This window comes from Anser anser, assembly GCF_964211835.1.
Source record: "Anser anser genome assembly, chromosome: 3".
Taxonomy (NCBI): domain Eukaryota; kingdom Metazoa; phylum Chordata; class Aves; order Anseriformes; family Anatidae; genus Anser; species Anser anser.
Window position 1 is genome coordinate 83089013 of NC_139722.1, and position 15217 is coordinate 83104229.

The 15217-nt window shown below is 34.3% G+C and overlaps 1 protein-coding gene across 6 annotated transcripts in view; it reads left to right on the forward strand.

Moving 5' to 3' along the window:
- FMN2 (formin 2) overlaps positions 1-15217 on the forward strand; it is a 202216-nt gene that overhangs the window by 169379 nt on the left and 17620 nt on the right. For all 6 annotated transcript variants that reach the window (XM_083831936.1, XM_083831934.1, XM_083831935.1 and 3 more), the window contains one exon: positions 9920-10069. In XM_083831936.1, coding sequence (XP_083688062.1) covers positions 9920-10069 — 150 coding nt within the window. The remainder of the gene's footprint in view (positions 1-9919; positions 10070-15217) is intronic.

Consider the following 15217-nt stretch of genomic DNA (forward strand, 5'->3'; position numbering starts at 1 on the left):
TGCTATATCTCTTCTTGGAATGAGGCATTTGGAATCATTCACAGATTGAAATGGAGATGTTTGGTTTAGACCTGAGAAAAATTCAGAAGATCTTCACTTATTCCTGCTATCTGTCACTCAATAAAACATCAGATTCTAAATTCAGAGCAGTAATACCTATAATAGTCAAAATAAGCTTTGGATTTAGCTGAATCCTAATGAACCATAATGAATTCAAATAGAGGGTCTGACTTTTGGCAAGAAAAATCAATTGTTCTGAGAATTGCTCAGTTTGTTTACTCATACTAAGCCCACGTAAGAAGCAATGCATGCTAAGAAATTCTTAAAAACACTACAGACCCTCTTACGTTTAATATTTCAGGTAGTATAACCCTGAACAAAGTGATAACATAACACCAAGACACAAGTCTAATTTAATTGTCTTGATTTGGGGTGAAACTGTTCAGTTTTTTTTTTCTTTTTCCTGTGATGATGCAGGAAATGAAGGGTGAATACACAGATACGCTACTTACTATCGTGGCTCTGTGTATATCACTGATTTTTAAAATATCTAAAAATTTAATGTTTTTTTTTGTAAATCTCAGTGCATTCTGATAGCATGTACGTGTTTTACAAAAAGTCAAAGGACTTACTGTCTTCTGACATGAGTATCAACTGGGGAATTTCAGATGTGTATGGTTTAGTACAGAATTCTCATCTTCCCATGTCAGGATATTTTTATTTGGTTTACTTTATAATTTGCTCACATTACTTGCACATTCCAGTGATCTTCAGGCTTTTAAGTGTTTCCTGAGTGCTGCCTCCCAGGCACCTCTTCTGTTTTCAGAACTTTTAATAATCCATTTAGCAATGTTTTGTTGCTTTCTTGCTGTAGCAACAAATGACATTAATTTTGAATAGAATTGTTTACCTTTAAATTCCCTGGGAAAAAAAAAAAAGAAAAAAAGTACTCCTGACACAACCCTTTTCAGAGACTTCCATTGGCTCCACTGAACATTACATTTGAGGAGGAACAAAGCCTTTACACCTGCTCATGAGCTGACAAGTTGATGACACTTAGAGAAATAGCAGACACTATGGTACAATGGCAATGCTGAAAAGCAACACCTAGAAATGTAGCGCCTAAGTCTGGTAATCCTTTATAACAGTAAAAGTTCCTCCTGCTTCACTACCCCTCCACACAATGGTTTGGATTTTTTCCAAAAGTGAATTGTAAAGTTGAAGTGAAAATTGAGTCAATGATTGAAAGAAAGTGGTGAAAAGCTCAGAATGGAGGGAGGTATTTAATAATAATAATAATAAAAACTACGCTTTTAACTGAAAGGTAAGAGTATGCTGTTGGCCTCCATCTTTCACTGTTCTTTTGCCATTTGTCCTTTGTTGGTTTCTTTCCTGTTATTGGGTCTCTTTTCTTGCTGTGTGGCTCCTAGCATGTGGACTTGAATTGCTCATGGTAATACATTTCAGGCTGGAGGTATACATTAGTTGCATCAGCAAAAAGTAAATACTCAGTGGGAAAAGGAAATGTGTATAGAAGAAGCTTACAGACTGTTAAACAGATTGGATCATTCTAGTTTAGTATCCTGTCTTTGACAAAATATCAAGGCCTGTAAATATGCAGTAATGGAAACATAGCCAGCAGTTTAGTTATGTCAAAAAGTTTCTTCTGAAATATGGGTAATTGATCTTTCCTTGATCTTTGTCCTTTTCTAAAAATATTTGCTAAATGAGTGCAAGTTCTTAACCATTTGCATGATTGATTTTTTTGTATGTGTGTGTGTAAGAGCATTATCTTTTCTTTTAATGATGTTGGGCTTCTTGCTTAAATCGTTTTATTGGTTTTAAATTTGTTTCCCTTTAATGGCATTCAATGCTAGTATGAACAAATTGTGCTATAGCTTTTAGTAGACTGGCATACAATTTAGAGATCTAATATTCAGAATAGCATACTACTTTATGCAATTTATTGTGCAGTTTATGTACAGGACATACTCTTAGATCTTACCGTAAAAAATAAGAAATTAGTTTATGGTGCAAATACAGTTACACAACTAAGTAACACTGACAATAAAGTTAAGTATCAATGATAACAATATAGTTTCAATAGTGGGGGTCCATTCATACCAAAACCTAGTGTTATAGCATTAAATTCAGTATTAAAAAATAATAATCATGTGGCTAATAAAATTTACAGGAAAAAAAAACCACAAATGAAAATCTTTAAATGTAACACATTATTTTCACTTCTACTCTATTTTCAGCAGGTGGTTTCACTGAGTAGTCTTCAAAAATTTAAGATATTCCTTTTGAGCTGTTACAGCTGAAGTAAAATTTGTGAGAGATTAGCTCCAGTGAGTCTCCATTGTGCTTCAGTTTACGATTATGTTCAGTAGGTTTTTTTTCATCATATGGTCCACCTGATTTGTTTAGTTAAATTGTTTTTAAGACCTTTATAGTATGGTGTTAGCATTTGCAATGACTGTGACTTAAATGTAGATACCACTTCTATTTTCGCTCTTTTCTCTTGATTTGCCACCAGAGTTGTTGTCTTCCTTGCTGTATTTTAAAATTTACTTTAAGGTTTGTTATATTATATTGCTGTTGTCATGTACATGCAATTGGAGAAGCTGGACATAAAGGATGTGGTTTAATTAGGTCACAGTTCTATTAACTCATCTGGGAACTATCCAGTAATAACTTATACAATACAGGTCATTCCTTCCTTAATAATTTCCAGCTGATGGAATACTGCCATCAGCCCCTCCACAGTACAGTGCTTGCCTCAGCCTGCTGCTGAAACCCCACTGTGCTTCTCATATATGGAGATTAAGTGGCTAGGAAAAAAAGTGTTGTCTCTATTCTTCCTCGGTTTGTTCCTCAGCCTTGTTGCCTTTTCTTTTTTTTTTTTTCCTCGTTTTGAAGAGATGGCTTCCTTAATAAAGCAGATTCAGAAATGCTTTAACGAACCTGATCCCTCTGCACTGTCTTAAATGAACACTTCTCCTGGGAAACTTTACACCTGCATCTTTTCTTAATTGCTGCCTGGAAGACGGTTCTACCGTAATCAGTCTGCTGATGAGGTAAAAGTTTGTTCTCTATCCCAAAGAAAACAGTGCAATGATCACCGGAAATATCATGAAACCCTCATGTAATCTTTGGAAGAAGGGAAGGGAACAGCTCCTTTGGCCTGAAAAGACTTCCTCATGTCCAGAGGAGTATGGTTTATTTAGCTTTGCTTTAATGTGTGAATATCAATGATTCAGATGTCTGGAGCAATAGAGTTATGTACCATAATCTTTCCATCAACCCCAATGGCTGTCAGATTTTCATTGAAACTTGATCGCTGTGGAAAATACTACCTATTTTCTCTCCTCATCTAAACAAAGATACTGTCACTGCTATGAAGGGAATGTATTGGGATAAGTTAGAAGTTCAAAGATAAATGCATAGAATTTTAAAAATGCATGTAAAGGCCTTTTCAGTCTCACACTTCATCAACCCAGATTTTGAAATGTTTCAACCCCATTTCTTGAGTCTGCTGTGGCTAATCAATTCTTAGTACAGAATATAGTGAAGGTAGCAAAGATACCTCTAACCTACATTTCCTGACCTTTGATTTTTAGATGTCTGGGGGTGACTCAGTCTGTGCAGAACAACTTTTCAAACACTCTATTTTTTGTAATTAGAAAAGTTCTGTCTGCTAAGATAGCTTCATCCTGCCTATAACATTATTTAGCACCTTGTCAATGTATACAACTGATAATATTGACAATTTTACATGAATGTTAAAACTGTAAATTGTTCCTAGCTATTTAGGGGCAGGGAGGGGAAACAAAATTTGTATGAATGAGGCAAACTGGACTGTCAACACATAATTTCCTGTTTCTTTCTGTTTGTTTCTTGTTGGGTGTTTGCTGTGGAAAAAATAGTAACTCAAAGGTACAGGAATTATTTCGTTGTTTATTAAACTGTTAATTTTCATTTGGTTGGAGCACTAAAACACTATTCTTTTAAATATAAGTTTATAGGAGGTAAGGGACTAGAGAGGAGGAAGATGACTTAGGATTCAAAACATTGCAAATGTTTGGCAGGTTTGGTTTTTTTTTTTTTTTAGAGGAAAGGAAAAAATCTCTTGAGGCCTTTGTTTTCTAAGGAACAATATTACAAAATCAGTAGTTACACAATATAAATTGGCAAAAGGAAAAGAGATTAATCATTCTGGTAGTTTACTTAAGCTGGCATATTATCTCAATTTTTTAATATAAGATACTGCTTTAAAAAAAAATAAAAAAGTTCTTATCAACATGTAAGTCCCGCATATTTTGAATGAACCTATATTTAATTTTTTATTTTTTCACTTGTAATCATGCAGGACGTGGTACAACACTGAGTAGAGGCAATGGTATTATTAAAAAATAAACAAAGAAAGTGACCTAGGGTTATTATGCAGAGAGGGTCCTCAACAAAATACCTCAATAGAAGATGCAAGGTATCTTAGGATGCTGTGCATGTTAAGTTTTCTCACAGGCTTGTGCTATCTCAATTACCAGGATGATGGTTCTGTTTCATTTTGTCATATAATTTTGTGACTGCTGAATTTGTATTCTGTCATATGACTAACTCTCCTTAATGCTTTTGGCTGTTTAGAACACAAAGAAAATATATACAAAGCCTTTGATAATTGTAAAACAAAGCAAGACTGAATGTGACAATTCACATGGATAACTTTTCCAGGGACCATCCACTGTTACATATATACTGTCCTCTTCCCTATGTAGTCATAAATCCAGGTGCAGAACTTTGCATGGGTTTACAGGTCTGCCAAATCAGTCTGGCTTTTAAATCAGACTCATGTTAGATTTAAATCAGTAATAGGTATGTGTAGTCTTCTGTTTTCTTTTTACCTGGTTTCTTTTGGTGGACTATGTGTAGTTCTGTTTCACCTATGACTTTCATCAAAGTGGAATATACCTTTGCATTTCTGAGAAATGGTGAATACATACATCAACACACACACACATGATTTCCGTATACAGAAAATTAAATCACTTGCAAGAGTACAAATATGTTTGAATGTGTTTTTAAAGGAGAAAAATTTTCTGCAATTCCTACTTGAGTCAGAACTGCTTCTGAAACACAACCACTTCAAAAATTAGCACAGTACCACCACTAAGATTACCTGTTCTTAACTTCAAATGTGCATACATGATGCTTAGCAATTTATAAAACTAAATACAAGTTGTCCAAAATATCCAGATTTGAACTTCAAACAAAATATATAACCTGTTAAACAATACAGAATCTCTTGCAAAATTGAGGAAACATTTTTTCTACATTTAAACACACATTCAAACATGAACTGTACTCTTACAGGTGATTTAATTCACTGTATGTGAAAATCAGGTTTGTGTGTGCAAGTGTTCACCATTTCTCAGAAATGTCAGTCAGGACATGCCTGAACCTCCTGTCACTTTGCTATTTTTTTGGCCACAAAAGCCTTTTCAACTGATATTGATGTGAAATTACTACTGCTCTTTGTTTAGTATTTTTTTATTTGTCTCCTTATTCTTTTTTTTCCAGCTGCTCTATTTCCTCTTTCCCTTTTTGCTTGACCTACTGTGTGAATTTATATACATCTACATACACAAACATATCCTATACATCTTTATAAACTGACCAAGCGAATGGAAAAAATTAGTCAGCCAATACATCACATATAGCAGACTTGAATCTAAATCATTGTATAAACTTTAGATTTCATACGACCTTCAAAATGGAATGGAAAAATTGATTAATCCATAGCTGCTCTTAAAATATTCCCAGTGGATCAGACCTATTATCTAGAAATGCTGTCAATAAGCCAATCACAATGTGAATGACTTCTCACACACACACACACCCCTGATTAAATTTGGTTTGGCTGTTAGTGCATCCATTTCTTCCATCCCTCCAAGTAGAAAAAATAATTTACATAGTCTCATAGTTGTACACAAGGGAGCACACACACAAAAAAAGAAACTACAACGAATCGTTCATCAAATTTCCACATTTGACTAAGCAGTGAGTGCAGTCATCTCAGTCTACAGTGTTTTTTTCTTTTTTTCTGAATTACACAAACAGTTTAACCAAGGAAATTAAGACATGAGAAAGTGAGAAATCTTATTTCCTTATTCATTTATCATGGATGGGAGATTCTTCTACTGTTTTGAGAGATTTAATTTATATCTTTCTCCTTCTGAGCCAACATGTGAAATATGAAAACTGGTCTGAAATTTATTTTAAAAAATTGGCTTTTGCCATGTCAGGATAAGACAGTGGTGAGAACATCACTGCCTTACTTTTAATCAGGCTTTCAAAGTCATGCTATTTGGAGCAAAGCCGCTGACCTCCTTTACCTCTTTTAATCCCAGAAAATAACTTGCATGCCCTTCCTTCCCTCTTCCATGACTGCTCTCTCTTCACTAATGCACATTCTTTTCTTTTAATACGTTTGCTAAGACTACAAAAAACTAAGAACCTGTTCACTTGAGAAATGGCCACTAAGGAAGCTTTGTAATACCTGTTTGTGTAATACATTTAATTTTTCAGATAGGTGAAATGATATCCAGAAAGGTCAGATGAGTTTCCCAAAGTTACATCCTGCAGAAATTAATTATAGGAACACAACCCATTCAACTCTAGTTCCTTATTTGATTCAAAATGTCTGTGCGCCTGCATGTACAGTCAGGAACAGTATTGATGGTATTTAAAGATGTCTTGTTTCCAAATCTGCTGAAGGATCAACAGGAAAATTTGAATGGGTTCCCCCACAGAAAAGCACCAGAGAAAATGTGTTTGCTGCCTGGCTGAGATTTGAATAGTACCTATTCTTAGGGTTATGAAAATGTCATCCAAATTTCTCTTTGTATTTGAAATGTGCGTCTCCTCCTGGATTCAGCTTTGAGACATATCTAGTTTGATGTATGTAAACATTTCCAAATCAGATATTTATAGAGCATGATAATAAGAGGATTTATTGTTGTGTGTTTTATTATTTGATGCATTTGGATTCACTTTATTTGCTTTCTCTTTCATCTGTGAATTACGCCACTTTGTCTTGTAGTACAAAAATGACAGCATCAAGAGTATAGCAAACAGGTTTCTATATACCTTCTAAATGCACTCTGAGACTATTAATTACTAAATAAGGGGTGAGCCCTGCAGCTGAAATGTGTGTACATATATATATATACACACAGGAACTGTTTTGACAGCTAGATATGCAAGTATAAAAAAAAAATTTGATTCATGGAGATTTGTGCTCTGGAGTCTGTTGCAGCTGATACCTTGTACATTGTTAACAGTTATCAGAAAGGTGCGACGCATTAAAAATGACAGCCTGCTACCTTGCTGCTGTTCCATATCTCGCAAACAGCTTATTTCCCTTACCTCCAAAAAAACTGCCAAGGAGGCAAGCAAACTGGCTGAGTATTTCTGTCAATATGCCTAGAAATGAAGTTACAGGTGTTAGCCACAGCTGTATGTGTGCATAAGGTTGTACTAGTTGTACAAGCAGTCCTCAGGGAGATTTTCAGTCATCAGAGAAAAAACATTGGCTATCCAGTTGGTCTTCAGTAAATGTTAGTGCTGGTTGTGTTAGTCATCAACTTTTTCTTGAGCATGCTCCTCTACAATATGAATTTCACTCTGTCTTGGCTTCCTGTTTTGTGGGATGTTTTCCTGTAAGGGAATTCTAGCTCGTTACCTCAAATTTAAAAGCATTACTTAGGACAGACATTTACTGTCTGTTTCTTTGTCATTTTGTCATTTGCAGAACAGTTTGAAGAGAGATTTCTCAGGTCAAGGCATCTTATTTTAATTTCTGGTCTTTCTATATTCTATATATTCTGCTATATTCTATATATAGCAGAATATATATATATATTCTATATATTCTATATATTCTAATGACCTTCATTCAGACAGCTTCCTTAAAAATAAGCCATTGACTCAGCTGATGCCTATAGATTTCTCTCTCTTACTGTATTCCTCAAGTTCCTTCAAAAAATGTTGCCACTTCATTCTGAAAAATCACAGGAGCCTTTTATGTGACTTCCCCCAGTAACAAGCTCCATATCTAGAAATCAGGGGAGAAGACTGGGAGGAAAACCAAAAAGATCTCCCAGATACACATCTGCTCTAGTCTTTCAAAAAGTTGAAAACATTAAAAAAAAAATAAAACAAAATAAGGCAAAACTTCTGAAAATACAATGCAGCAATTCAGTTGACTGATGTATGTCAGGGATATTCTTTATAAGTAGTTCTATGGGATCATAGGATACATGATAAATATTTACCCCGTATAAACCTGTGAGAAAAAATGTCAAGTAAGGCAAGTAGAATGGGATTTTGTAGTTTAATCATCTATAAATCATTTTTTTTTTTTGGGGGGGGGGGGGGGAGTAGAGAAATACAAAACAGATATTCTACTGATTAACCAAGTGCTGTCACAGAACATACTGCTATGGTAGGTTAACTGTGGGAGCTGAAGAAATGGTGTGCTGAGATGTGGCATTTGAGTATCAGTACAATAGATGTAAAAGTGAGAATGTTTTTGTCCTTAATGTTTTACGTGCAACGTCTTCGATCTTCTCTACAGCTTCATTTTACTTCAGCAGATGGAATATATATATATATATATATATATGTTAAGAGAAAAAGTGTATAGAATTTGGTAAACAGATACTATTTTTTTAGCTGTAGCCCTTTTTCTTATTCAGAAATAGGATCTTTTACATATATGTTGAATTTTGAGAAATAGGAAAAACTGCTTCTCAGAGACTTTGTGAGGCCGACCATTCTGAATGATTAAATCTGTGACCATTAAATACTTTACGATACAATAGTCCGTGTAGAAAGATGCAACGTCTGTGGCTAAAATGACATTTCCATCCATTGAACTGGAATTGTATTTTTTTTCCTAAGATTAAAATATTTAAAACTGTGATATATATTTTATATATATATATATATAACTTTATATATAAGTTTTCATAGGGGTAATGGAGTAGCACTAGATCAATGAGCAAAGCATCCAGAATTATATTTCAAGAGACAGCTTTCCAGAGAATTTATCATGAAATAACTGGTTCTTTAGAGGCTTCGGTGTTAAGCTTCAGATGAGAAATATGTTCTTAAAAGCTCCAGTATTTACAGAACTTTACCTCAAAAATGAAATGGAATAATAGTTAATGAACCAATTAGGGAGGAATTACCTCAAAAACTATATAATTCAATATAATATTTCTACATGTTCTTAAATCTGAAATAAAAGCAATTCAAATTCAGAAATGTGTTAAATTTAATTGCTGTGTTCAGAGGCAAATGGCAGATTGTTCTGGTAGAATGATAGATACTTGTTTTCTAGCATAGTTGCTCCTGGCTTAGTTTTTCATTGCATTATTTCTTCTTGTGCCCAGGTGGGAATCTTAATATTTTTGTGTATGCTCCCATCTAATGCATCTATCCCAATTTATTGTAGTGTAGGTTTAACAGAACTTTAACAACTTCATTTTCAGTCTGTATAGACATTATGATTTCTGAAAATTGCATTAAACACAACAGTAAAGCACTGTCAGGTGTGGATGTCTGGATATGCAGGGCTCTGGAGAGTGCACTAATTTTAGCTTTTGAAATGGAAAATACTTTGGTCAAAAACGGAACCTGTGATCCTGTGATAAATGCCAGATCCTAACTTTGCTGAAGGATCGTATTATGTATTTATCTGTATACTAAGAGCTGAGAACTGTTGTTTTTTATTCTTATATTTTAGATTTGCTACCAAAGATAATTAAATGCCATGTCAGTGTTAAGTAGGAAAAAAAAATCTATATCAGTGGGTATCATTGACACATTTGTCATTTTTCTTTTTTTTTGGCAGCTTTTTGGAAACTGCAACATATTTCTGTATGAAACCAAAAATGGGAGAGAAAGAGGTGTCCCCGCATTCTTTCTTCAGTATTTGGCATGAATTTAGCTCCGACTTCAAAGACTTCTGGAAGAAGGAAAACAAACTTATTCTTCAGGAAAGGTACATTTGTTTGTTTGTTCAAAGGCTTTTCTCAGAGAATGTTATTAAGAGCAATTGCACAGAAACCAGTCACCCTCACTTCATTAGCACTGGGAATTTCTCAGTCTTTTTTTTTTTTTCCCTAGTCGTCATAATTTTTGAATGGGACATTAATATCAAGTTGTGCTAAAGTTTTTGCAGGTCAGCTATGTGAATGACTTTTTTAGTAGAACACGTAACTTCTATGCCTCTATGAATCCAAGCAATAGGAAAATTGTTTCAGGTCTGAAAGTTGATAAAAAGATTTCCCATTCGTGTATTTACTGAAAACAAGTCAAGGCATCAAGATATGACATGTTGTAAATATTTGTCCAATGAAGTCGGGGAAAAAGGAGGGGAAGCAGAAAGAGAGAAGAAAAGGTCTATTGATCCCACCTTGAGAAAAAAAAATCAAACTGAACCATATTCCAAATCACAACCCCACAGACATGTGCCTTGTGGTATATATGACATAATTTTTCAAAATTACAATCTTAATTCTTTAACCATAATGTCTCTTCCATGTATTAGAAGAGCTATGAAGTTTGCTTTCATCTGCACGCAGATATTACATTGTGGTAATTCTTTGTTTATAAATATGATGCCAAGAATTAATTAGTTGTTTAAAAAGTAATAAATGTCATATAAGGACAAATTAAATACAAACACGAAAACTGTAAACATGGTTACATAATTCTACATCTGTTAGCAACTTGAGTGATCTCAGTGTACAGATAATGAAGCTACTTCTGTGCCTTAACATTAACAGGACCAAAGCTTTAGGTTCTTTAAATGATTGGTATCAGTCCCTATTTTGGTAATTGTATAAGAATAGGTCTCTTCTTCAAGAATACTCACCCTGAGTAAATGTCACAGACATCTGGCTTTGGAAATCATTGTTAACTTTCCTTAGGCACTTATATGATCAATGTCATATATACCGTATATATTTAGTGTAAGTTGATACATTTTGGAATAAGTACTGTCTCAGTTAAAAAAAAAAAAAAAAAAAATCTGTTCCTATTGCAAGAGCATGGTACAAATATTAGTGCAATACAGCAGTAATCTGGGGATATATTTCACTTTACTGACTGACTTAATTTTAAGTAAATAAGTACATCTCTTCAGAATTGACTTGACAGCTAAATATTATCTTCAATCTCCCGTGCAAAGACTTAGTTGCCAACTTAATACAGCTTAATTTCATTTTGTATTATCTCTATAGAACAGTATTTAAAAAACTGCCCTTTTGTTTTCCAAAGTACTAGGTTGTTATTCTAGAACCAAACATAAACACTCCAAAGCTCCCCTGAATATTCTCTCTAAAAAATAATTTGCTGTAAAAGAAATTAAGTAAAAGAAATTAACTAACCATTTTTTCTCCTATTTTTCATATACTTCTGAAGCTAAGAATAGTATTGTGATACAATCATTTAATTTTTTGTTTCAGTTCCATGTATGAATACACTAAGAGGATGTGTTGAAGCAGCAGGGAAAAAGTGTCTGCTAAGTTGGTCCCTTCTAGGCCAAGGGTGCCTTTTAATCTGAAAGGAACTGAACATGTTTGCCTACAGAATGTCTTTAGGTTGAGGATGTGACGGGGAATGAAAGGACACTGAAAAAGGGCCTACAGTGGGAAAGGAAACTGGGATATTCTGGAAAGAACAGCAAAGAGGCCGAGGCTCAGAGCAGATGGGATGGAGGAGATTTTCGCAGGGGTGCAGGCAGGACTGTGTAGCTGCAAACCAGGAAGTCACTGAAATTAAAACTGAGAATGATCCATCCTGAAAATCAAAGATAGATTTTTATTTATTTATTTATGTAGGTGTTGACATGTCTCATCAAGTTTCAATCTTCCACTTTGTAAACTCTGTTTGTTCAGCTGAGGCAGGGTTTAGTGTTTGGAAACCTTTGCTGTCTGTGCTCACCTCAGAAAAGTTTGGCACAGTGCTGTTTTAGTGCTCTTCATTGCCTTTTAGGTAGTAAAATATTTTGTCCTAATTGACAGTAAGAGTAAATATCTTCCAGGTAGTACATTTTTTTCCCCCCAAATGAAGTATCTCCATTTGATAAACAACTGTCTTATCAAAGCCTTTCTGTGGAAAATATTTTGCGTGCCATCATAGTTCAGCCTGATATCTGAAGTTGTCCTTTAGACTGTTTGCCTGACCTGATACTTCCACTGTTCTTATTGATAGGAAGGATGCTGTGATATGAAGGTTTATGAGTATTGAAATTTCAAGAGGAGAAAAATCTTAACAGAATATTAAGTGTTGCTAAAAGGTGTAAGAACATACAACACATAATCATGGTGATTTTGAAAATCTCAGCCTGTATGGAGAGATGCTGAGGTGACAGAAATATGCCTGTTGCCATTGGAATTAACAAAAAATATAAATAAAAAATCAAGAAACTGGCTTTTAACTCTTCAGTTTATATTCTTGAATGAATGTTTTGGATTTTTTGTTTGTTTGTTTGTTTAGGACATAGCATGGAATTTAGTGTAATACATTTTAAAGTGTTTAATAGAAATCTTTAGTTTGTGATGGCCTATGTCCATCGAATGCTAGGGATAGTTTGTACATTCAAGTGGCTGGTGACTAGAATATATGGATGTCTCAGCAGTAAAATTTGAGGGATGCAATCCTGATCCTGGATTAAAATGTCATTAACCCTCAGGAAGGTGAGAATTTCCTGTTAAGTGTCTTGTCAATGAACCGTTGTTAATTCTTCCTGTCTGAATAAGATAAGTTGCATTATTTTCTGTTGCTAAAGGTGAAGAGCAGGCTAGACCATTAATCATCAAAGTAACTTTCTGTGCTTTTTCATTGGTGGAAAAAATCAAGTCACATTTATGGTGAGACTTTTTAAGTATTGCCACCTTTGGTGGATTATTTCCCAGGCTGTTGCCTCATGTAGCATACTTTCATTATGATCGTTATTTATAAAAAGTATAAATTTATTCTATTTTCTTTTTTTTGGGTTAATCATCTTCCTTACTTTTTTTCCCCTTTTCTTCCACTACTTTGTTATTTAGTTTAATAAACCTTTATACTATGTTTCTAGAATAGTTTGGGTATTGTTTCTAAAATATTTTATATCTCAGTTTACATATAGACTGTGTAGGGAAAGGAATTACTTGTTAATATTGACTGTTTCTTATTTAGTCTCTGCAAAGATGAGCCACACTGTTTTACAATAATTTACTCAAAGGCTTTTCATAGATGATGTTTCCTAAGGTGGTACAACTTTTTGTTACCAGTGAGTCAATTCTTTTTTTAAACACTTTTCAGTCAGCATTTTACATTGTATATTGGTTTCCCAGGCATTTATATGTAAAAGATAAACACTGAAGTGTCAGACTTCATATTTCTTTAGAAGAAGATGAGGAAAAAAAAAAAGAAGAAAAATGGTATGAGGTTAAAAACAAATTAATTTTTCCAAAGTTTTCTACTGCTTTTGCTCAATTCTGTCAGATGAAATAAAGCAGAACTGGAAAATACCAGCTGTAGAGAAAATTATGCGTGATTAACTGTTAAAATACAGTAGCAATAAAAAGAAAAATGCACCTGAAAATTACAGTGAAATAATAAGTCTGCCAAAAGGTTTTCCTAACCATACCATTTTTTGTAGTCACTCTGTAAAGTCTAACTGGAGCATTCCAATCAAAATTGTTATCTGGATTATTTATAAATTTCTAAAAAATATTTTAGGCTAAATTTGTGATGCTAAACACCTTTAAATGAAAATTTTAAATGTAATATAAGTTTTTTTCTCATTAAGCAACTTACAGCAAACAAACAAAAACTCAGTGAGGCCTGGTTTGGGTCCTTAAATTTTGGCCTTATTGTCCTTTCATTATATTTCTAAATTGTCACTGGTAGGATATGCTTTGTATTTGTACTTTGAAAACTCCTGAATGGTATCTGACAGTGTAGCTTGCACTTTATATGTGATCAGCAAGAAAGCCAAGAAGAGCTGACATATTGCCTAATTCCTTTTCAATGCTCTTTGAAAAAAAAATATGGTTTTGAACCTTACAAACTTCTTATGCTTATTCAGCATCCTCATAACCTACACATTTAATTCAGTTTCTAAATACCCTGAGATGTATATATATACACCTCTGAATGTATACTGTCAGATAATGCACAACTGCAGTGACAATTATACAAAAGCCTCACCTTAGGAAAACTCTTAAGGAGTCACACCACCACTCTTGAAATTCATATTTTTCTCCTGTAGAGAGAGTAGGTGTCTCATGCAAACTGACAAAGTTAATATCTTAACCTTTTTCTCATAAATTTCTGTCTTTGTTCTCCTTTTTATCTTGGTTTCTTCATATTTCTGAGGTAAAGATATTCAGCATTAAATTTGTTATTCCAGCCTAGCACTGGAGAAAGAAATATTTTAGTTTTTCTTGATGTCCAGCAAAGGCCTACAGGCCCAGACCCTACTGCTTTCTTAGGAACGAGGAAAAAACAGCCTGTCCTAGGACTGAAAAGGTACAAGAGCCCATGAGGCAACACCTATTAAACCTCTGCAGAAGGAAGTCTTGAAAAGTTATGATCAATTAAAAGAATAGGAGGGAGGGGAAGGGGGGAAGGTGAAACAGCTGCTGTGTAAATATAGAGTTTGCAAATCCTTGGTAGCTAAAAATACAATTATTTTGAAAAAAAACTCATTGGATGTGGACAGCAACAAGCATCATTAGGACTGTAACTTCATCTTTTCTTTACAGATGGGGTACACATCCTGGTTTATGACAGTAACAAAAAAGCAGACAGTCTTTTAAGAACTTTTATGTTTAAATGAAGTTGGAACAAAGAAAAGTTCCATTGTTGTCAGAGGTTAATATCATTAGACCTTAGATGCAGGTTCAGAGCTTAGTAGAAACAGATCAAAGCAGAAGCATTTTTACAAGGCCACAGATCCACCTTCCCTTTCTCAGGGTGCAAGAGGGATACTGACACTCGTTTGCCCACTCCTGCCCTAAGTGTCAGTTTCTTCAGACTATGTTTGCCATGCCATGGCCTGTGCCAACTTGCAAAGATTTACATAAATAGGGGAATTAAACTTGAATTTCTAGACAGGAAGAAAAAAGTAGAGGGGGACACGGGCAGATATAGA